At 38.1% G+C, this 23416-nt stretch overlaps 1 protein-coding gene across 1 annotated transcript; it reads left to right on the top strand.

Moving 5' to 3' along the window:
• Positions 1 to 9013: 9013 nt before the first annotated feature.
• On the top strand, positions 9014 to 16390 carry rwdd (RWD domain containing 4). The gene is made up of 6 exons (XM_056369961.1): positions 9014 to 9177; positions 9882 to 9962; positions 10119 to 10228; positions 11807 to 11957; positions 12230 to 12338; positions 15455 to 16390. The coding sequence occupies exons 1-6, from the start codon at positions 9154 to 9156 to the stop codon at positions 15556 to 15558; spliced, it is 579 nt and encodes a 192-aa protein (XP_056225936.1). The 5' UTR covers positions 9014 to 9153; the 3' UTR covers positions 15559 to 16390.
• Positions 16391 to 23416: the final 7026 nt, after the last annotated feature.

The raw sequence follows: 23416 nt of genomic DNA, 5'->3' as shown, positions 1-23416 counted from the left end.
GCGTCTGTTCACCCCTACAGCCTGCAGACATACACACACACCTGCACACACAACTGGGAACAACATAGTAAATATAATGCAGCACAATACAACAGCATCTCAAACTGCAGTTTCAGAACTGACGATCGTTAAATCAACACTCGAGGTGAAGTGCCGTTATGATGAATCTCATATTCAGAGTTAAGTCAGGTTGCTCAGGTTCAGCTAATTGCTTGGAATCAGTAAAGGCTTAGTTTGCTCTGACAGTGCACATATACAGTATGAATGAGTAATAATAATAAGAGGAGATATATAATGTAGAAGAATTTGGTACCTGTTTACAATAAGACTATCCTTATAAAGGATTTATAATTGTAATTACGTTATCAATTTGGTTATCAACACTTGATAATTCATAAATAAACTATTATAATCTGTTTTCATACATACATACATGCAGGCTCACTATTTGGAGAGATCAAGTTACTGCTTACTACTCATTAACCTTACTAATGAGTTACAAACATTTATAACTGGTAAGAGGAAACCTTATTGTAAAGTGTGAAACACATCACCATCTATTGATGAGGTACTCACATTTGTGACTGCTCAACTGGAGCCTTGTTAGTGCCACGGGTGCTCAGCTCCGAGGCACTCCTCTACAGCTAGCTAATAGCTGAGAGGAGTGCCTCGGGGCGAATATATACATCAAAACGTGCGTCTTGATCCCGCAAGGGGTGCTATGACTTTTGGTGTTAAAATTCCAATTTTTCCCAAAGTTATTCCCAAAAAACTGAGAATAAATAATGCATTAGAAATGCATTGGAATTTTCTTTAGAAACCCACCTTTTTTCGACAAAATTGCACCTTTTTGCTGAGTCACCCAGCTCTCTCATACCTGCACGTAGAAATGTGATTCAAACTGTAAAACGGAGGAAAACTTCTGCTCTCTCAAAAAGATAGGAACTGTTTTTACATAACATGTAAACTTTTCAAACTGGGAGCACTCAAAGGAGGAGTGCAAATCACTTTTTCTTCAAAGTTAGAGTGAAAGCGTCAGTTGGCTAGAGTGCGTGAAGCAGTAAAAAATAACCTTTATTTTTATTTTTAACTCGAGCTCGCGGCCAAACCGTAAAAAGGAGACAAATAATTCTTTCTGAAAATGTAGACATAGTTGTTGGGATTCATAAAATGTAACTTTGACAGGCAGGGTCTGCACAAAATTTAAACGGGGCTGCCGAGTCCGGCAGCAATACCTGTCTCACTCTCATTGACACCTAATGTAATCGTCTTTTTTTTTTCAAAAGAATCTCTCTCTGTCTTCGCACTGAGCTTACGCACTCATTTTAAGGAATATCTGTATAAAATAGAGACTGTAGAAACTTCTGGCTTCAGTGTCTGGCACGGTCTTTTCGGTTTATGAAAAGAAGTAACAGTTTTCTCATAATTTGCAGTTGTTTTGAAGCCATGTAGAAGCCAAATTCTGGGCAGATTTTCACATTGCCATGGCAACGGCAGCTCCTGACCTGTGTGTGTGCCTGCGTGCGCCTAGCAACCAGATAACCAACTCTCCAAGCTCTGCTAGCTTTACATTAGCCGCATGTTAGGTCTTAAATTACATTTAGTTAGGTCTTAAATATGTAAGTCCATTTACTGCTTCCTTCGTTGCTTTTTTTTTTGTTTTGTTAAATGAGTGAATGAAGTTGTGACGGTCTCCGCTGAGACAGAGGAGAGGAGAAGCTACTAGCCCTCTCTCGCTGTCACTTCTAGTCGCGTTGCTCTCCTCCCCAGTAATGTTAAATTTAGCACAGAAAAAAACATAATAGTGGTAATTTAAATAGCGGTTCATGGGATTTATTAACCCTCAGGGGTCCCTCTGTCCTTTTTTGGACATTTTCTTTACTTTTCTTTTTTGATTTGCTGATCATTTTGGCTGTGTTACAGCTGAAGGTATGGATTTCTGCAAGAAAGTGTCTTTTTTGACATATTTTTTAAAATCTAATGTCAGTTACTGTTACAGGTCTATTATACACTGGTAACACATTTTGTATCCTCTGGGGTTCCTCGCGTCCAAAAAAGGACACACAAAGAAAATGCTATAAAATTATCATATATCAATATTTTTTTCTGCTTTTTTTGCATAAATCTCTTAAACCACTTCAGTTCTGCTCAAACCTACCAAATGATTATTAGTTTTCAGGATTTTAACCCTTTAAATGCCAGTTTGAAGACATGTTGCCTCTTGTTTTATTAAAAAAAACAAGACAGAATATGAGATATTTCCCACGTAATACATGATTGAGGGATGTGACATTGTTTTATATCAGAGTCTTTTATATCAAGACATTTCTCAAAACCAGAATATGATCAGGGTGACTTTTGAACACTGGAAATAAATCATGTACTCATCCCGGCAGTAGCCCCCGTGGCACTCAAAATTTCCCTGGAATTTTCTAGTTCTATAGTATTATTCACATAACCATTTTTGAGTTGTTTACATTCGCGTTTACCTAATATAAATTTTTCAGTAAGATGCATATATATATATATATTGTTGAAGCTAGTGAGTAAAATAAATGAAGTAAGATAGTGAGACACTAGACTGACTATGACAGTCAGTCTGCTTTCTATTCAAATCTTTGACAATACTGCCAAAGCCTTAGTGTCTGGATCTATGTTAATGATCTGCTAATATAGGCAGAGGCTCAACAAACTGATCTGGAAATTAGCTAAGCTGACATCCATCATGAACAATACCTCTCACCCTCTGCATGACACTGTAGGGTCTCTGAGTAGCTTCTTCAGCAGCAGACTTTTACATCCTCGCTGTAAGAAGGAGAGGTTCCGCAGGTCCTTCTTTACAGCAGCTGTCAGACTCCACAACTCCTGCTCTTCCTGACCATGTGCAAACTTGCACTTTTTCATGTACATATCGTGTGTATTGTGTATATTGTATTTATTAGTGTATATTTGGTATATTTTTGTTGTATATTTACATAGATGTTTTATTCTATAGATGTTTATTTTCTGCTGTGGTAAATGAATTTCCCAGTTGTGGGATAAATAAAGTTAATCAAATCTAATCTAAATGGAATGTTTTGACCATTAAGATGCTGACATGGTTAATTGCTAGTAACATAACAAATGTGTGACGAAGCATCAGGTACAAACGTTGGATGATGGAAAAGACAAAGAAAGCTCAGTAACTAATGAGATATGAGGCAGTACAGATACATGTGGCCTCACTATTTGGCAAGCAACAGGTCACTATTGCCCTTTTAATCTAATGTGTTAAAACAGCTTATATATATTTATAAAGTGTTAACAAGCTAATTACTTGTTATTTTATAAGGATAGTCTCAGTGTAAAGTGATACCAAGAATTTTAAATGATGTTCTCTCAGGAAATATTTCAATGTGTGTTTTTGCTCAGTTCAATTTGAAGGTGTTACACAGAATCAACATGTGGAAAAAGGTTTTTGTAGTTCCTGCTGTTGTAGCGGCTGCAGAGAGATCAGCTCCTAAAGCCCAGGACCGATGTAAGAGATGGGGGATGAAATCCACTGAACTGATGCCATTGATGCACCCAGCCCACAGCTACTGTTTGTATCCTGCCCCAGTTTACAGGGTTATTGGTTGAAAATTTTCAAAGTCATCACAGAAGTCATCAAACAGAGCATTGATCCAGGTGCATTTCTCATATTATCTGTAGAGTCAGATCAATCACTCCCACTGTCATTTAACCAACAACACGTTCTTTCATATGCTTTGTTGCATATTAACAGCAACAGAGCTCAATCTAACATTCTGAAAGAATAGGCAGATCCTGTCCTTGCAGTCAGGACTTCATCAGCTTAAGAAATAAGACAAAATCTTGAAAGGAACAGTTGATGCAATGACCCTTTCTTTCCTTTTTGACCTGTATGGGGTAGGATGTCCAACTGGGTGGGGTGGTAGATTGGGGGGTTGGAGCAGGTCTGGGAGGGGGATAGAGTTGTCAGGGTGTATCCGGTTTCTGGTTTTCCTATATTCCTCTTTAACAGCCAAACATATTGTTATCATATTGTCCAGCCATCTCATTCTTGTGGACACGATATCTCAGTAACGTCTTGATGGAACTTTTGTACCAAGATTCACTTAGCATCAAGGATGAAGTGATTAAATTTTGGTGGTCAATGGTCTAAGGTCGCAATGACCACAAAAAACATGGTTTTGGCCTATCACCAGAACTCTTCAAAGGAGGGTAGAAGTTAGAGGATGAACACAAAACACTTTTTAGCCATTACTGACAAAAAATGACCAGCGCCTGTTTATTGGGATGCTTTGTTAATCTGAGGTAAACACATTGAGTGGATCTCCTCTTTTTAATGACTACAAATTCCTCTGTTTGTGAAACCACCATGAGGATGCTAGGCCATGCCCTAGAGGTGTTTACAATGAAATACAGTTGATTCCGGTATTTGTAGAGGCAGTAGTTATCAATCAGGTTTATTTGAACAAACCCCCTCCATTTTTTCAGTAGAGAGCAACCCTCACACACTTCACAGTGAAAGCCAGAACCTTCTCAGCGACCTCCTCCCTCTTCATCATCTCTCTTGATCCTCCTCTTCCTTTTCCTCACTATGGCTGCCTTCTTCACCTGAGGGGAATCTACATCATCACAACTCAAACAGCACGTGTCAGTTTCAGCTGCATACTGAAAATTATCACTGCTTCCCCCACATTGCTGCTGGCAGTTAACATTACACACTCATCAGTCCATGTCCTGTTGGTTTACTATATCAAAGCTAATTCACTTTAACACTGTGGCTCTAATTAAGCAGACATACTGTAACTTCATATGAGTGTTGCATCAGCTACAGCTCTGTCAGACTGCTGTGGATTGACACACACATTATATATATCATTGTCTTTAACTCCCCTCACAGCTGTTTTTTAAAGGACATAACAAAAAAATCTGTAAATTTATAAATCTAAATGTAATATTAATTATTATATATTTTTAACTCAAAATCCTGAGATACAAATGGAAACTACTTATAACAGCTCAGTACATCAAGGTCTAACTCAAAGGCAGAACTCATCGAAAAGGAAGTTGGGGTAAAAATTTAGTTAATTTAGTCAAGAGGTCACCAACAGTTAAATAATCTGAACAGGAAACCAAGTCCAAAGGAGCATAAGCAGGCAGGGAGAAAGGATGAGGTGGAGTGGGCAGCTACACACAGAAGGAGACTAACTGGTCAATTTGATGCCTGTTGGGAATACTCTGAATGCTGCTGCAGGATAGAGGATGGAAGGATATAGAATGATAAGTTATTACATCCACCGATGAGGTTATGTTTTTAAGTTATAGAAGTTATAGAACAGGAGATCCTTTGTTCTCACTGCCATCAGGCTATACAACACTTCAGCCAAAGGAAGTGGACTGATCTAATTATTATTGTTTACTTATTATGAACTGTTTTTGTTATTATTAGTGCCACTGGTGCTCAGCTCCGAGGCACTCCTCTACAGCTAGAATAGCTGAGAGGAGTGCCTCTGTTTCGGGTTTATTATTATTCCGCCAAATTTTGGCGCGTAACTCATCCCGCAGCTTTGAGAAAACCCCGGTAATATATACATCAAAACATGCGTCTTGATCCCGCAAGGGGTGCTATGACTTTTGGTGTTAAAATTCCAATTTTTCCCAAAGTTATTCCCAAAAAACTGAGAATAAATAATGCATTAGAAATGCATTGGAATTTTCTTTAGAAACCCACCTTTTTTCGACAAAATTGCACCTTTTTGCTGAGTCACCCAGCTCTCTCATATCTGCACGTAGAAATGTGATTCAAACTATAAAACAGAGGAAAACTTCTGCTCTCTCAAAAAAACAGGAACTGTTTTTACATAACATGTAAACTTTTCAAACTGGGAGCACTCAAAGGAGGAGTGCAAATCCCTTTTTCTTCAAAGTTAGAGTGAAAGCGTCAGTTGGCTAGAGTGCGTGAAGCAGTAAAAAATAACCTTTATTTTTATTTTTAACTCGAGCTCGCGGCCAAACCGTAAAAAGGAGACAAATAATTCTTTCTGAAAATGTAGACATAGTTGTTGGGATTCATAAAATGTAACTTTGACAGGCAGGGTCTGCACAAAATTTAAACGGGGCTGCCGAGTCCGGCAGCAATACCTGTCTCACTTTCATTGACACCTAATATAATCGTCTTTTTTTTTCAAAAGAATCTCACTCTGTCTTCGCACTGAGCTTACGCACTAATTTTAAGGAATATCTGAATAAAATAGAGACTGTAGAAACTTCTGGCTTCAGTGTCTGGCACGGTCTTTTCGGTTTATGAAAAGAAGTAACGGTTTTCTCATAATTTGCAGTTGTTTTGAAGCCATGTAGAAGCCAAATTCTGGGCCTAGCAACCAGATAACCAACTCTCCAAGCTCCGCTAGCTTTACATTAGCCGCATGTTAGGTCTTAAATTACATTTAGTTAGGTCTTAAATATGTAAGTCCATTTACTGCTTCCTTCGTTGCTTTTTTTTTTTGTTTTGTTAAATGAGTGAATGAAGTTGTGACGGTCTCCGCTGAGACAGAGGAGAGGAGAAGCTACTAGCCCTCTCTCGCTGTCACTTCTAGTCGCATTGCTCTCCTCTCCAGTAATGTTAAATTTAGCACCGAAAAAAACATAATAGTGGTAATTTAAATAGCGGTTCATGGGATTTATTAACCCTCAGGGGTCCCTCTGTCCTTTTTTGGACATTTTCTTCACTTTTCTTTTTTGATTTGCTGATCATTTTGGCTGTGTTACAGCTGAAGGTATGGATTTCTGCAAGAAAGTGTCTTTTTTGACATATTTTTAAAATCTAATGTCAGTTACTGTTACAGGTTTATTATACACTGGTAACACATTTTGTACCCTCTGGGGTTCCTCGCGTCCAAAAAAGGACACACAAAGAAAATACTATAAAATCATCATATATCAATATTTTTTTCTGCTTTTTTTTGCATACATCTCTTAAACTGCTTCAGTTCTGCTCAAACCTACCAAATGTTTATTAGTTTTCAGGATTTTAACCCTTTAAATGCCAGTTTGAAGACATGTTGCCTCTTGTTTTATTAAAAAAAACAACAATATGAGATATTTCCCACATAATACATGATGGAGGGATGTGACATTGTTTTATATCAAGACATTTCTCAAAACCAGAATATGATCAGGGTGACTTTTGAACACTGGAAATAAATCATGTATTCATCCCGGCAATAACCCCTGTGGCACTCAAAATTTCCCTGGAGTTTTCTAGTTATGTTTTGTTATTGTGTTATATTTTATTATAACATATGTACTTTCAGCTCAGCAAAAACAAAAACAGGTATTTTCATTTGTTTAAATATACTAGTGTGATATCGTAGTACAAATGGCTTCTTGTTTTTTGGTATAGCCCCCCCCCACCCCGGAGAGTAATGCACCAGCCGCCATTGGTGTGTGTGTGTGTCATTTGTTGTAACAGATGTGGTGTAGTAGTCAGGTACAAGCTGGCCCCCCAGCAGTCATCCTCCGTTACTAATCATATCCTTTTTGTTTTTGTTTTTTTCTAGGAACAGTGCAGCCCCCTTTTTGATTGACCCTTTTGCCCAGAAACAGTTTTTTCTTTTTTCAGTAATTTCTTCTAGCATCGCCACATTTGTGCTATCTTAAACCAGCCAGGCAAGTGTCTTGGTATATTAGTATTGTGTAATAGTAAATATACAAATATTAGATCATTTTACTCTTTTTAATAAACTTTGTACAATTGCTCTCGAAGCCACGTCTCTGACTAACCTACTTTATACTTATCTGTGTGTTGGCCTGTATGGATAAAAAAGAATCCAGTCTTGGGAAACCCGGGTTAAGGTGAGCCTTAAGAAGGTCACATATGTCTAACGCAAATAAAGATGTATGTTAATGTAAGCATGCTCACACTGTAAACATTTGATGCATAAATATATATCCACCTCAAAGTCTGTCAATATATGTTGATATTATAAACAGTGGAGTCAAAAAGTCTGAGACCCCTTTCCCAGAATGTGAAAACAGACATGTTTAAAATGAATAAGAAATTAATATAGAGAAAATATATAAACATATAGAATTTTTATATGTATATTGTTTTGCATATATAAATTCAATATGTGTCTTTAACATGTATGGTCACAACATGTTATACCATAAAAAAAAACATCATATAGATATTTTTAATATATATATATCATGTATATAACTTTTACTAAACTTAGATTTTCATATATCCAGAGGATGTACATATGCAATAATACATCCCTTTATAGGTTACATATATGGCAACATCACTGTTGATATGCTATGTTACATTTCGGTATGGGTTCTGTAACGTTTGGTAAAAATGTCTACAGGACCTTTATTCTGAAATACCCGGCAACGGAAACCGAAAGTAGTGTGTGCATGTAGGTAGCTTGATGCTAAAGAAAATCTTCCGTGTGCTGTGTACCAAAGAATGTAATAAAGTCAGCAGATGATTGCGACTCCTTCACCACTACATAGACCTGGATTTATTAGATAGACTGACCGTCACAACAGGTTCTTTTAAAGCAGCTTCCTCAACGCTGGTAAACAGTACTATATTATCAGATAGCTCTGTGTAAACGCAAACGTGTCAAAAACAATTTATAAAATGGAAAGTATGGTATTATCTAATCCACATAAATCACAGGATAATTCAGTATGCAGACTAAAGCCCGTTTTACCTGATGTGTCTCTTACTTCATCACTAACAGTATTTATTAACATATACTACCCAAAATCACTTCCCTTACATCTCATATTATATTCCTGCTATATCCATGTGAATGTTTTCTTTTATTATATCAGTTTATCCACAATATGCTGCGGTCAAATGTATTCCCAAAAACATTATTCTTTTAATGTAACTGTAATAATGTAATCATTTTAATGTAATAATTATAATAATAAACTGTATCCACGCACGACAACATGGTTCAGTTTACGTAGCGTGCCCTACAGCGCATGCGTGTACTGGCATGGTGTCAGTGGTTGTAGCAGTTGGGGAAGTTGTGAAATTAAAACAGTGAAGTTTTAATGAGAGAAATGGGTCGTTAACTGTGGAAGTTTTATAGGTTTGAAGCTGTGAACAGAAACAGGAGGAGAACCATGACAGCGAACGAGGATCAAGAGGTATGAATGAATGAATGATGGTGCAGTAGTTGCCACTGCCGTTAGCGGCTAATAGCTAACTACATATCAGTAGCATGGCTATTAGCATTTGAGGCTGGGTTTCAGGGCTTCCCTACTTGTCAGACATAAAATAAGTCAACATGTTAGTTTTACTTTAATGTGCAAGCACTGTTTGTAACTATAGAAGCGGCCAGACCAGGGTGTCAAGTGGGTTTTCATCCGTTGTTAAGCCCTGATTCGCGACGTTCATAACGGAGAAAATATCACCAAACTCCATCCAAAATCTGCTAAATTAATGTGTTGCGTTATTGATAGGAATACATGCCACAGAAACTAAAATTAAAGACGTTGTCTCACTAGAAAACGTTTGCAAAGTTATTCGGTGTACACTGTAACCATCAGTAGCAATATTATGCCCACAAAATATCGACGTTTCACCGAAGCCACCTTGCTCCATTTACAGGAGAAAGTGGCTTTAGGAAGTCAAAGGTTATATTTATGGAAGTCATTTTATGCCTAGAGGATTCCATATATGCCAAATAAAAAAATAAGTCACCATGGTGATGTGTAAAGTTTAGTTTCTGTCCTGCACACCCCTCAAACTGCCTCAAATTTAATTTACCATATTTCTGAACGGTGTTCGGGCGCGACAAACAACTACTTATATCAGACTAACCTGTCACTAACCTCTTGTTCAATCACAGATGGAGCTGGAGGCTCTGCGCTCCATCTATGAAGGGGATGAGGGTTTCAAGGAAGTCAGCCCAGTGTCATTTCAGTTTAGGGTGAGTACTCTGTACCGTACAAACCTGCTTTAAAAATACAACAAATCAACAGAAATTAAAAGAAAGACAAAGACTGAAGATTATTCTTCACAGCTACAAGCTGTTCGGATTGATTCTGCTGTAGTAACTTGTCTCACCTTCTGTTTTATATAAAAGATAGGAAACCTTGAGGACATCAAAGCTTTCATCCTGGACATCACATGGCCAGAGACGTATCCTGAGACAGCCCCCGAAATCTCCCTTGATGCCTTTTTCAACAATAGGATGTATGTTTGAAGTACAGTGTATTGTCAGATCTCCCTTCGGTCATGCTTTGATTTTTATTTGAACTACTGATGACAGATGAGAGCAAAATCTGGAAACACCAATCACTTCATACCTGCAGGGATAAATCGTAGGACCATTCAACTGTAATAAACAGTTTACACACACAATTGCATTTAGTCATCTGACAGATGCTTTTATCCACAGAGACTTACGAGTGAGGGACATCACTAAAGCTTCAGTAGGAGACCTTGGTGCAAGAACTAAGTAAAAAGGTGCAAGTAAAGTTCACAGTAAGAGCTAGTTAGACATGTTGGGGTGTTAGGAGAGGAGGTCTTCTCTGATTCGTAAAGATAGAGAGGGATGCACCTGCTCTGATAGAACCACAGAACAGTTTTAGTGTCAATACTGTCTTTTGACACCTTGATTAATTTTTAAGTAGGAAATTTGAGTAAAAAAATTAAAAAAAGGACAATCCAGGTGAAAATTGTTGCTGTCTGGGCCAAAAAAAATTATTTTAGAAATATTAAAGCCATGTGTATTTATGGGAATTAATATGCCGATGCCATTATTGATTCTGGTTATTGAAATTAATCAGGAAATTAATTTTCTGCCTACAGAGGTTTTCAGCATCAACACAACTGAGTCTGAACAAAGTGTAGAAACAGTACAAAAACAATATGGATGTGACTGAAGGTTTGCCGAAGCCCCAGTTTAACTGTTTAAATGTGACACTAATTTTATTGTTACTCTATGTAACATACTAGTGTTTAGACCCTGACTTGAAATGACCATTTTTTCGTGAAGTGTAGCTAAACTTTGGACCGTTTCTTATTCTCCGCCATGGCTTCTTCTTGTTGACAGTTTCCATTAGTGTAGATGAGTTTGACATCATTGTTTTCATCACGTTCAGCATCAAACACCAATGTTAACTCTTGACTCTATCATGTCTTTTCTTCAACTGAAGTTAGCATGCTAACCAGCTAGCCCCGGCCCATCTCATCACTCTCTGATAGTGACTCACTGCAGCCTCCAGTCTGCCCTGAAGACATAGCTGTTCAGAGAACGTATTATAACCTCTTGCCTTGTAAACATAACAATGGCCCAGCAAGAAACCATGTACAGAGGCAGAGAAAACTTACAAACAGCCTGTCTTAAGTTTTTTTTTTTAATTTTTGAGATTTTGTGTGTTTTTGTTTGTTTTATTGGTTCGGTGGACTTAGATTTTCTGAAATTTATTTCTGAACAGGAATATCTGAAAGCTTTTTCAAAGCTCCAGACTGCCTGGAACAAAACAGAAATACTAAATCCTCTTATTTACCAAAACATTATCAAATTTAAGCATAATGAGTCTAAAAATACTCAAATCAGTTAAAAGTTGCCACTGCAGATACATTTTGTCTGAATTCTTATCTTTCTCTTTGCCACCACCACTAGGGGACGCCAATGCCAACACACAGTGGCCTCAAATGAGCTAAAGTAGCAAAAATGTCTTTGGTCAGCTTGTGTCAGTGAGAGACTGCAGTACGATACCGTTGTTTATGGACATTGTCTTATTTTTTCTTTGGGTTCAATCACAGCTCTGCAGAGACGAAGCAGATGATCCTGTCAAAGCTGGAGGAGCAAGTGGAGGCAAACCTGGGGACCGCCATGATGTACACCCTGTTTGAGTGGGCCAAGGATAACCAGGAAGCACTCATGGAGAACCATAAACCTGTAGTGACAGCTGTGGTGAGTACAGTTCTGTCTTCTGACCATCCTCAATACTTCCGACTGATGGCTGTGGTGTTTTATACAATTACATAATCTATTCCCTCAAAATCACATCTTATGAAAAGTTAAGTCAGAAGTTTGGTTGTATATCTTGATTTTGAATTGAGACATTTTGAATTGAGACATTCATTGTATTTTCATTCTCCATCAGCTGTGCACATCAGTTTCAGTGATGATCAGAGTCATTGTGTTTCAAGAAAACAGCTTTTGATTATGTCTTGTTGTTGCAGGCGTTGACATCAAGCAGTGATGTAACAACAACCAGCTCAACAACCAAGAAGAGGGAGAAGAAGGAACAGCTGACAAAAGCTCAGAAGAGGAGGATCATCAACAGAACAGGTACATTAGTCAGGGCAGTCTTCACCTGTTCAAACTGCCGGATTTATACTGGTTATACTGGTGGATTCATATACTTAGCCCATTAACTATACACTCACTGGCCACTTTATTAGGTACGTCTCGCTAGTAACGGGTTGGACCCCTTTTTGCCTTCAGAGCTGCCTTAATTCTTTGTGGCATAGAGTCAACAAGGTGCTCAAAACATTCCTCAGAGGTTTTCATTCCAGTTGCACCACATCCCAAACGTGATCTATTAGATTGAGATCTGGTGACTGTGGAGGCCGTTTGAGTACAGTGAGCTCATTGTCATGTTCAAGGAACCAGTTTGAGATAATTTGAGCTTTGTGACATGGCACGTTATCCTGCTGTAAGTAGCCATCAGAAGATGGGTACATTGTGGTCATAAAAGGATGGACATGGTCAGCAGCAATCCTCATGTAGGCTGTGGCATTTAAACTGGTACTAAGGGTCCCAAAGTGTGCCAAGAAAATATCCTCTACACCATTACACCACCACCACCAGCCTGAAACATTGATACAAGGCAGGATGGATCCATGCTTTCATGTTGTTTACGTCAAATTCTGACCCTACCAATTTGAATCGAGACTCATTAGACCAGGCAACGTTTTTCCAATCTTCTACTGTCCAATTTTGTTAAGCCCATGTGAATTGTAGCCTCAGTTTCTTGTTCTTAGCTGATAGGAGTGGCACCTGGTGTGGTCTTCTGCTGCTGTAGCCCATCTGCTTTTGTAGCATTTTATCTTACCACTCCAACTTTTAGTATGGAGAAGCGAAAACTCCTAAGCTAGGAGTGCGACTGCATTGCTTTGTCAGTTTCAATGGATGAGCTCCCTTGCAGGAACCACAGCGATTGGTTGATGAAAGACAGGTGTGTGCCCATGAAAACAAATGTGCAACATCCCGCAGTAATAATAAAAAAAAAAAAAAAAAAAAAAACAGAAATAAATGAATACAAATTAAATAATAACGGCTTAAGAGCTGTTTACAAAAGTAGTGCATTCTCCAAAATGCATCTGTATAATAAGGTTTGTGTCGACCTGGGAGAATTTAATTTTACTATCAAAACTTACATTCAATTCTCCCAATGGAAAAAAAGTCCTAGACTACCTAAATAAACCTAACTGGCAGCCTATTATCCACAACCTATTGTAGGTGTACCTTTTGTAATGTAGCTGTGGCCCTGGCTGTGGGTTGAGGTGTATGAAGATTTCTGCTGTCCCTCACCAAGGGACCTTGGTGGGGGACAGGAGAAATCTTCATACACCTCATACACCAGACAGGTAGAATATGAACCTTTCAATCAGCTGCCTCAGGTCACTCTCCATTTAGATCCATGACTCTTGGGTAGTCCTGTACACTGTACAACAACGTCTACAGCTGTACAGCCAGCATTGAATACAACCTGTGTGTTGATGGCGTGATTTTGTTTTCCTGTCCACAAATACTTCCTTGTCTTGCGATGGTGCAATCATTTTTACATGTTTCCATCTATGGCATCAATCACAGCAGGTAGACCAGCTATTGCTATAAAGCTGCTCTATTTCCCTGTAGTTGTTGAACATTTTTAAAAAATCGTATGTATTGTCCTATGATGTTAGGTCAAAGCGCATTTATTGTTTTGTGGATCGTTTTTTCTCTGTGCCAAGTAACACAGTGTTGCTAGACAAATTTCCGCACTGATCGGGTTGTGTCAGTTGGTAGGAGATTGCATCCTTCACAAACTCCACAACAATCATTATTCCCTCGTGATTGACAGTATCTTTTAAGTAATTCAACATCGTTTTAGGTTCTCAAAACACTGCGACGTGGAATGACAGCGCTGACCCTTTTATGATTCTTTGTGATTTGGTCTTAGTGAGTTAGGCGTCCTCTCAACTATTTCTAACTTCTCCCAGACTTAGGAGCTACTTTTAGCGCTAACTGGCTTTGTGAATAGCTCTTAGTAAAATAAAATAGGAATCCTAAAGTTAGGACTGACACGCCCATTATTTTTAGGAGTTTCTCCTAAATCGGCAAGTTAAGACTACTTTTAGCCTTAAGATTCTTTGTGAATACTGGCCCTGAGCGCTAACAGAGCGTTTCAGAGAGAGGGTCTTGTATAAAATGTACAGCAGAAGAAAAATAATGTCTTAAAAATGGCCATAATAGCTCCTCTTTAACACAACTAACGACAAACCACATAACATTATTAGCTGTTGAGTTTACTGATAAATCAACAGTATGGAGGACCAGGGACATCGCAGGAAAACTAATAAAGTATTTCCTTAATTTCATATTTAAATGTGAAATAAAATGGGAATTGTTAAAAGAATTTATAAATGAACAATTAATCCACCGATAAATAAGCCCAAAGCCAATTTAGCCTAAAACCCTATGGATATGATATGACTGGTTAGTTCTCCAACCAATCAGAGAGCTTGTTACATCCCATGGCCAATTGGGATTGTTTAGCCTGGTTTTACAGCACTGAAGGCCCTGTCACAGAAAGCCTAACAGGAGAAGCTAATTGACTAAGCAAACCAATTGGTGAATAGGAAAAGGGAAAGCAGCTGGAGAAGGAGTCTTGGAAACTGCACCAAAAGGACCTCAACCCTAAATGGGGCTCTCGCATTGACTGCAAAATTGAAATATCGTGCTATAGACAAACCAACCACAGTGGATAGCTGCAACTGCCACAGTGTTTCATTCATGTTCCTCTGTGACCCTCTCACATGAAAGCACATTTGATTTTCAAGATTCATCAACCACATCACACCAACAGAGTATATATAGGAAACGTGAAAACAATTATGAGAGGAGGTGCTGTAGGGAAGCACTGTCCTGACAGATATCCACATATAACACTGTTGAACTTAAACTTAACCTTGAAAAACACTTTTCCCACACATATGATACAATGACCTACTGTATATGGTCTGTGTTCTTATTTCAGCTCTTCATTGAAGCTGCATGATGCTGACACTGAGTACAATAAAACAATTAAACCCAACAGGATGTCTCATTTTTGTGCAACAGATGCTATTTAATTTTGACTGTCTGGTTGATATTAGTTCTAAACACATTCATCATTTTAAAAGAAGGATTTGTTCTTTCAGATAATAAAGGAGAACTGCCTCGAGGCTGGAACTGGGTGGATGTTATTAAAGTAGGTGCATTTCACCTTTTCTCCACTAGATGGTGCAGCACCTCTTACCTCTGAGTCTAGCAATATGATGAACTAACTTCTTTTTGTTCTGTTGTCTCTTCTCCCTGCTCGTTGATACAACCGTCCTCCAGCATGTAAGTGAAACCATCTCAGTTAAAATGTCTTTAAACGTCCTCAACAACACAGACCTGTGTTACATGTGTTTTTGTGTTTTTGTTGCAGTTGAGTAAAACAGGCGGGAAAGACAACGACTAAGCCTGAGGGCGGTGCCCTGATGCTGCTTCATGCGAGACACTGGAGTGAAGTGTGACATCACTGCAGCCTGTCGATGCTGCCATCTACAAGCCCTCACATCCAACCTCACCAACATGCTACAATTACAGTGGCCCATCCACCCTGACAACCAAAGCAGGCTGGGTAACGGTCAACCTGAGGACACACACACACACATTCAGCTAAACTGACACTTTGAGCTGGGGATGTATCAGCTGTGTTTTATGTGTTTGTGGTGTTTGTGGAAAGCATTTGTGTGAAGAGGAGCTCATCATCAAGTTTTATTGGCTCACTTTTTCCCCAGATAGTCTTCTGTCATCTGTCAGGGTGGAGCGTGTCTGAGATACTCACTGCCATGATTTCACTCAGCGAGGTTCAGCCCAGCTCTCAGGCTCTGAGCCATAAGTGTTGGATTGTGGTTCTAAATGGAGCAGCAGCAGTCGAGCAGCATCCTGCTGTTATTCTGAGGTGTCGTGTTACTTTGTGAAAGCAGAGAAGTTTTTAATAACACTTAACACATTTCTTCTCTCACCTTATTTTCATAGATGTTTCTTTTTCCCAATGATTGAAAAAGTTACAATTTTTATATATAAATAAAACCTGATTTGCTCTGCTTCTTGTCTAATGATGTCATTGATCACTGGTCTCATCACCTGATGCTGCTGATTCATGAGAAGAACTAGTTTCTCCTACAGCAACTGTTTTGTATGAAAGCATGAGCACATTGACAAGTCTTCAGACTCGACGTCATTCACCAGCTCCTGTGTTCAGTTTACAGCAGTGGTGACATTGAAGTGTCGTTTCATTCCTCTGTAACAAAAGTGTTATGTTAGAAAACTGTACCTGAGGCACAAAGGAAGTTGAGTGATTTTGCCTTAAAATAAAACTGATGAGTGTGTTGTTTCTTCCGTCAATGAATCTGAGGTGTCCTCAACATGGAAGTTTATTGATCTGTGAGTGAACAGACGGATGACTTAATAACAGTCACAATAAAGAAAGACTGAACAGACGTTCTTGACTGAAAAATGAAACAAAAAATCAGCACACTGTTGGTCACTGACTTTAACATATCACAGAGAGTAAAATGAAAAACGTAAGAGAATAAATCAAATGTTAAGAAAAGTCTTAAATACTTAAGTCAGGAATTTGTTCAGGGCAAGACAAGGAATTTCCTGATCCCGACAACAGCCTCGGTTTGGACCAGAAAAACTAAAACAATTCTCAGTGAAATGGACCATTGCCTTGCTTCAATAAAGTTACTGCCAAGCATTGCAAGAAATTTGACTTACATTTTGAAGATCCAGAAAGCTGAGTAAAGTCAGCCTGAAGCCAAACATAACTGCTCGAAGATAAAACATAAGGATATTATACTTACTGCATACAGCAGCATATCTGTTCCAACCAAGTGCAAAAAGTCCAACTGTTCAACTCTGCCACATTCCCAAAATAAAAGTAATATTATGTTTGTAAACTTTAACACGTCCTGCTCAGGTATATGTCATTGTATGTTAACGCTGTCTATGACCCCAAATGGAATGCCGTTGGCACTACAGACGCTCAGATCAACACTTTAACATTTTAAAGGCTTTCCTGTTAAGAAAGACAAGCGAAGTAAAAAAAAAAAAGGCACAGAGTGATATTTCTTGATCTTAGTGCTGTGTATAACACCAAATGAACTGCTGTTGATAGGAGAAACAGTCAAATGAGCGCATTAACATTTTCAATACAAACGGACATAATATTTCTTTCCTGAGACAAAAGACATGCACAGTGAAAAAAGGCACCAGACTGCATTTTAACAATATTAACGGTGTGTATGAGTCCAGCTGGAGTCTGAATACTATATTGCTCTGAATGTTCTTTAAACATTACGCCTCATAGACTGCTGTTAGCGCTCGGGACGTTGAGCGACACTTAAACCTTATCTGTCCATACTGACATAATATGACGTTAGAGTCTGTTTAAAAATCATATTTATATATACCATACGTACACAGGGGAAACAGCATGCGGAGGCTTTCCTGAATGAAAAGACATGTACAGTGAAAAAAGGCACCAGACTGCATTTTAACAATGTTAAAGGTTTGTATGAGTCCTGTGAACATTGTATTACTTGAATGGATCGTATATACTATATTACGCCTTTGACCTCATTTGTCCATACTGACATAATACGACAATAGAGTCTGTTTAAAATTCATATTCGTCCTATTTGCCACACGTACACACGGGAAACAGCATGCTGAGGTTTTCCTGAGACAAAAGACAGGTGACATGAAAAAAGGCACCAGATAGCTTTTTAACGATGTTCACGGTGTGTATGAGTCGGGCAGGAGTCTGAACACTAAATATAGTGTTGCTTTGAATGAACTTCAAACATTGTATTACGCCTAATAGACTGCTGTTTGCGCTCGGGACGCTCAAAGCAACACTTTGACCTCATCTGTCCATACTGACGTAATATGACAATATAGTCTGTTTAAACTTCATATTCACTTCCTATTTGCAACACCATACTGAGGCATTCCTGTTTAAAAAACACAGTCGACGTGAAGCAAGGCACAGAGTGATATTTAATGATCTTAAAGCTGTGTATAATCGAATGGACTGCTGTTTATTGGAAAATAAACCAGGACCAGTCCTAGCCTGGTCAGATGCGTACACGAACTGATGAAGCCTCTTGGATGAGAGGTGAAACGTCTTCGCAGACAAATAACCTAGTCCAGTTGTTTTCGATTTAAAAAAAACTCCTTTAAGATACTATGACCTGGACAAATGAGAATATACACAGGCTTTATTGGAAAAGCAGTCAGATGAGAACATTAACCTTTTCAGTACAAACTGACATAATATTACAGACTGAATTTAAATATGAAAGGGTTTTTTTTTTTAATTTTGTTATATTGTTAAAATAAATTATGTACTAGAGAGATCTGTGAGGCAACGCTGCTTTTTTGCTATATTTTCTCTAATTTTTCAGCTGAACCTGTGGCAGCATTTGTCAAAAAAGATAGAATAATTAAAGGTATTAAAATTCCTTTTGACAAAATTAGTTTGATTTATTGGATTGCAGATGATATTACCTCCACAGTAAAAGAGTTAGTGTGAAGTGTGTTATGAAAGACATTGAAATATATGGGAAGGCTTCCGGTGCAAAAACTCATATTTAAAAATCTAAAATTATGTTTTTCGGTATAATAGATGCAGGTCAGTGTCAATTTCAAAATAAAATAAATAATAATAAATAAAATTTTGAGGTATGTAATTAATTTTCCATGGGGTGGTAAGTTGGTTAAGATTTCAACAAAGCCACTGATTGGTAGTTACAAGAATGGAGAACGTAAATTAGTTGATATAGATACTAAAACGAAAGCAATGAGAATTAAAATGGTACAGAAGTATTTATATGGAAATAAAGATTGTGGATGGATTGTCTTTTTTAGGCACTATCTATTTAAATGTGGAGGTTTAGGTGAAGGTGGAATTTTCATGTGTTTGGAAAAGTGCGTTACAAATACAGTGCCTTTGTTCTATCAGGAAATCTTTGGGGCATGGGCAGAATTCTTAAAGGATGTGATATATGATTGTGGTGATATAACTCAGATAATAGAACAACGTATGTGTTTGAGCCCTAAAATAGAGAAGAATGGGAAAATGTTTTATATGTATTAGCTGTGTATGTCAGCTGGAGTTAGGCAGATTGAGGATATTGTTGCTTCTTACCCAATAGAGAAATATATGACTGTGTTTTAGAATGCTATGAGGACGTTAGAAGGTCAACAGTAGATAATGTGTTTGAAAATATTAAAACAGGTATTGTAAAATGGGTTAAGGTTATTGAAAAACAGACAATAAATTTGGGAAAGAGTGACATGCCAAATCTTTTTCTTGAATTTAACAGTGTTAAGAAGAATTTAAAGCATATGAAAGTAAAACAGATTTATGAAATTTTGTTGAAAAAAGAAATATAAGTGCCTGCATCTGAGGGAGTACGGTCTAAAATCTTTCCAAACTTAGTGTTCTCGTCAGAAGCTTTCTCTGTGTCTGAGAACTGAGTTTTTGTCACTCATTGTCCTGTCTATACAGAACACTTCAGGATAGGTTTTCCTGTCTATTTGAGTAGCATTCATGAAGAATATGATGGATTTCATGTTTACATGTCATAAAGTTATCAGCTACACCTGAGAATGCGATACTGTTGTAAAGCACTGTTTCCACGTTTCCAGCGTCTAAATCGGCTCTTTCCCTCCTTAAAGCTGTCTGTGTGTATCCAAAATCTGAGCATTCACATTTAGTGGGATTTCTACACAGAACACTTCAGGATAAGTTTTCCTGTCTATTTGAGTAGCATTCATGAAGAATATGATGGATTTCATGTTTACATGTCATAAAGTTATCAGCTACACCTGAGAATGCGATACTGTTGTAAAGCGCTGTTTCCACGTTTCCAGCGTCTAAATCGGCTCTTTCCCTCCTTAAAGCTGTCTGTGTGTATCCAAAATCTGAGCATTCACATTTAGTGGGATTTCTACACAGAAAAATTCAGGATAAGTTTTCCTGTCTATTTGAGTAGCATTCATGAAGAATATGATGGATTTCATGTTTACATGTCATAAAGTTATCAGCTACACCTGAGAATGCGATTCTGTTGAAAAGCGCTTTAAGCGTCAGGATCTGCTCTAAGTCCTCGTCAGAAGCGTTCTCTGTGTCTGAGAACTGAGTTTTTGTCACTCATTGTCCTGTCTATACAGAACACTTCAGGATAGGTTTTCCTGTCTATTTGAGTAGCATTCATGAAGAATATGATGGATTTCATGTTTACATGTCATAAAGTTATCAGCTACACCTGAGAATGCGATACTGTTGTAAAGCGCTGTTTCCACGTTTCCAGCGTCTAAATCGGCTCTTTCCCTCCTTAAAGTTGTCTGTGTGTATCCAAAATCTGAGCATTCACATTTAGTGGGATTTCTACACAGAACACTTCAGGATAAGTTTTCCTGTCTATTTGAGTAGCATTCATGAAGAATATGATGGATTTCATGTTTACATGTCATAAAGTTATCAGCTACACCTGAGAATGCGATACTGTTGAAAAGCGCTTTAAGCGTCAGGATCTGCTCTAAGTCCTCGTCAGAAGCGTTCTCTGTGTCTGAGAACTGAGTTTTTGTCACTCATTGTCCTGTCTATACAGAACACTTCAGTATAGGTTTTCCTGTCTATTTGAGTAGCATTCACGAAGAATATGATGGATTTCATGTTTACATGTCATAAAGTTATCAGCTACACCTGAGAATGCGATACTGTTGTAAAGCGCTGTTTCCACGTTTCCAGCGTCTAAATCGGCTCTTTCCCTCCTTAAAGCTGTCTGTGTGTATCCAAAATCTGAGCATTCACATTTAGTGGGATTTCTACACAGAAAACTTCAGGATAAGTTTTCCTGTCTATTTGAGTAGCATTCATGAAGAATATGATGGATTTCATGTTTACATGTCATAAAGTTATCAGCTACACCTGAGAATGCGATACTGTTGTAAAGCGCTGTTTCCACGTTTCCAGCGTCTAAATCGGCTCTTTCCCTCCTCAAAGCTGTCTGTGTGTATCCAAAATCTGAGCATTCACATTTAGTGGGATTTCTACACAGAACACTTCAGGATAAGTTTTCCTGTCTATTTGAGTAGCATTCATGAAGAATATGATGGATTTCATGTTTACATGTCATAAAGTTATCAGCTACACCTGAGAACGCGATAATGTTGAAAAGCGCTTTAAGCGTCAGGATCTGCTCTAAGTCCTCGTCAGAAGCGTTCTCTGTGTCTGAGAACTGAGTTTTTGTCACTCATTGTCCTGTCTATCCGGACACTTCAGTATAGGTTTTCCTGTCTATTTGAGTAGCATTCATGAAGAATATGATGGATTTCATGTTTACATGTCATAAAGTTATCAGCTACACCTGAGAATGCGATACTGTTATAAAGCGCTGTTTCCACGTTTCCAGCGTCTAAATCGGCTCTTTCCCTCCTTAAAGCTGTCTGTGTGTATCTAAAATCTGAGCATTCACATTTAGTGGGATTTCTACACAGAAAACTTCAGGATAAGTTTTCCTGTCTATTTGAGTATCATTCATGAAGAATATGATGGATTTCATGTTTACATGTCATAAAGTTATCAGCTACACCTGAGAATGCGATACTGTTGTAAAGCGCTGTTTCCACGTTTCCAGCGTCTAAATCGGCTCTTTCCCTCCTTAAAGCTGTCTGTGTGTATCCAAAATCTGAGCATTCACATTTAGTGGGATTTCTACACAGAACACTTCAGGATAAGTTTTCCTGTCTATTTGAGTAGCATTCATGAAGAATATGATGGATTTCATGTTTACATGTCATAAAGTTATCAGCTACACCTGAGAATGCGATACTGTTGTAAAGCGCTGTTTCCACGTTTCCAGCGTCTAAATCGGCTCTTTCCCTCCTTAAAGCTGTCTGTGTGTATCCAAAGTCTGAGCATTCACATTTAGTGGGATTTCTACACAGAAAACTTCAGGATAGGTTTTCCTGTATATTTGAGTAGCATTCATGAAGAATATGATGGATTTCATGTTTACATGTCATAAAGTTATCAGCTACACCTCAGAATGCGATACTGTTGTAAAGCGCTGTTTCCACGTTTCCAGCGTCTAAATCGGCTCTTTCCCTCCTTAAAGCTGTCTGTGTGTATCCAAAATCTGAGCATTCACATTTAGTGGGATTTTCAAACAGATCACTTCAGGATAAGTTTTCCTGTCTATTTGAGTAGCATTCATGAAAGAATATGATGGATTTCATGTTTACATGTCATAAAGTTATCAGTTACACCTGAGAATGCAATACTGTTGAAAAGAGCTGTTTTCATGTTTCCAGCCACTAAATCGGCTCATTTCCTCCTTAAAGCTGTCTGTGTGTATCCAAAATCTGAGCATTCACATTTAGTGGGATTTCTACACAGAACACTTCAGGATTAGTTTTCCTGTGTATTTGAGTAGCATTCATGAAGAATATGATGGATTTCATGTTTACATGTCATAAAGTTATCAGCTACACCTTAGAATGCGATACTGTTGAAAAGCGCTTTTAACGTCAGGATCTGCTCTAAGTCCTCGTCAGAAGCTTTCTCTGTGTCTGAAAACTGAGTTTTTGTCACACATTGTCCTGTCTATACAGAACACTTCAGGATAGGTTTTCCTGTCTATTTGAGTAGCATTCATGAAGAATATGATGGATTTCATGTTTACATGTCATAAAGTTATCAGTTACACCTGAGAATGCAATACTGTTGAAAAAGAGCTGTTTTCACGTTTTCAGCGTCTAAATCGGCTCCGTTCCTCGTTAAAGCTGTCTCTGTCTATCCAAAATCTGAGCATTCACATTAAGTGAGATTTCTACACAGAACACTTCAGGATAAGTTTTCCTGTCTATTTGAGTAGCATTCATGAAGAATATGATGGATTTTATGTTTACATGTAATAAAGTTATCAGCTGCACCTGAGAATGCGATACTGTTGTAACGCTCTGTTAAGCGTCAGGATCTGCTCTAAGTCCTCGTCAGAAGCGTTCTCTGTGTCTGAGAACTGAGTTTTTGTCACTCATTGTCCTGTCTATACAGA

This window comes from Seriola aureovittata, chromosome 23, assembly GCF_021018895.1.
Source record: "Seriola aureovittata isolate HTS-2021-v1 ecotype China chromosome 23, ASM2101889v1, whole genome shotgun sequence".
NCBI lineage: Eukaryota > Metazoa > Chordata > Actinopteri > Carangiformes > Carangidae > Seriola > Seriola aureovittata.
Note: the sequence above shows the minus strand (reverse complement) of the source record. Positions and strands in the feature narration are given on the sequence as shown.

Excerpts from the sequence above, each read along its gene's own strand:
- rwdd (XM_056369961.1), top strand. The coding sequence starts at position 9,154 with ATGACAGCGAACGAGGATCAAGAG. Across the intron at positions 10,229-11,806 it reads GCCTTTTTCAACAATAGGAT|CTCTGCAGAGACGAAGCAGA; the intron begins GTATGTTTGAAG and ends GTTCAATCACAG. Across the intron at positions 11,958-12,229 it reads AACCTGTAGTGACAGCTGTG|GCGTTGACATCAAGCAGTGA; the intron begins GTGAGTACAGTT and ends TTGTTGTTGCAG.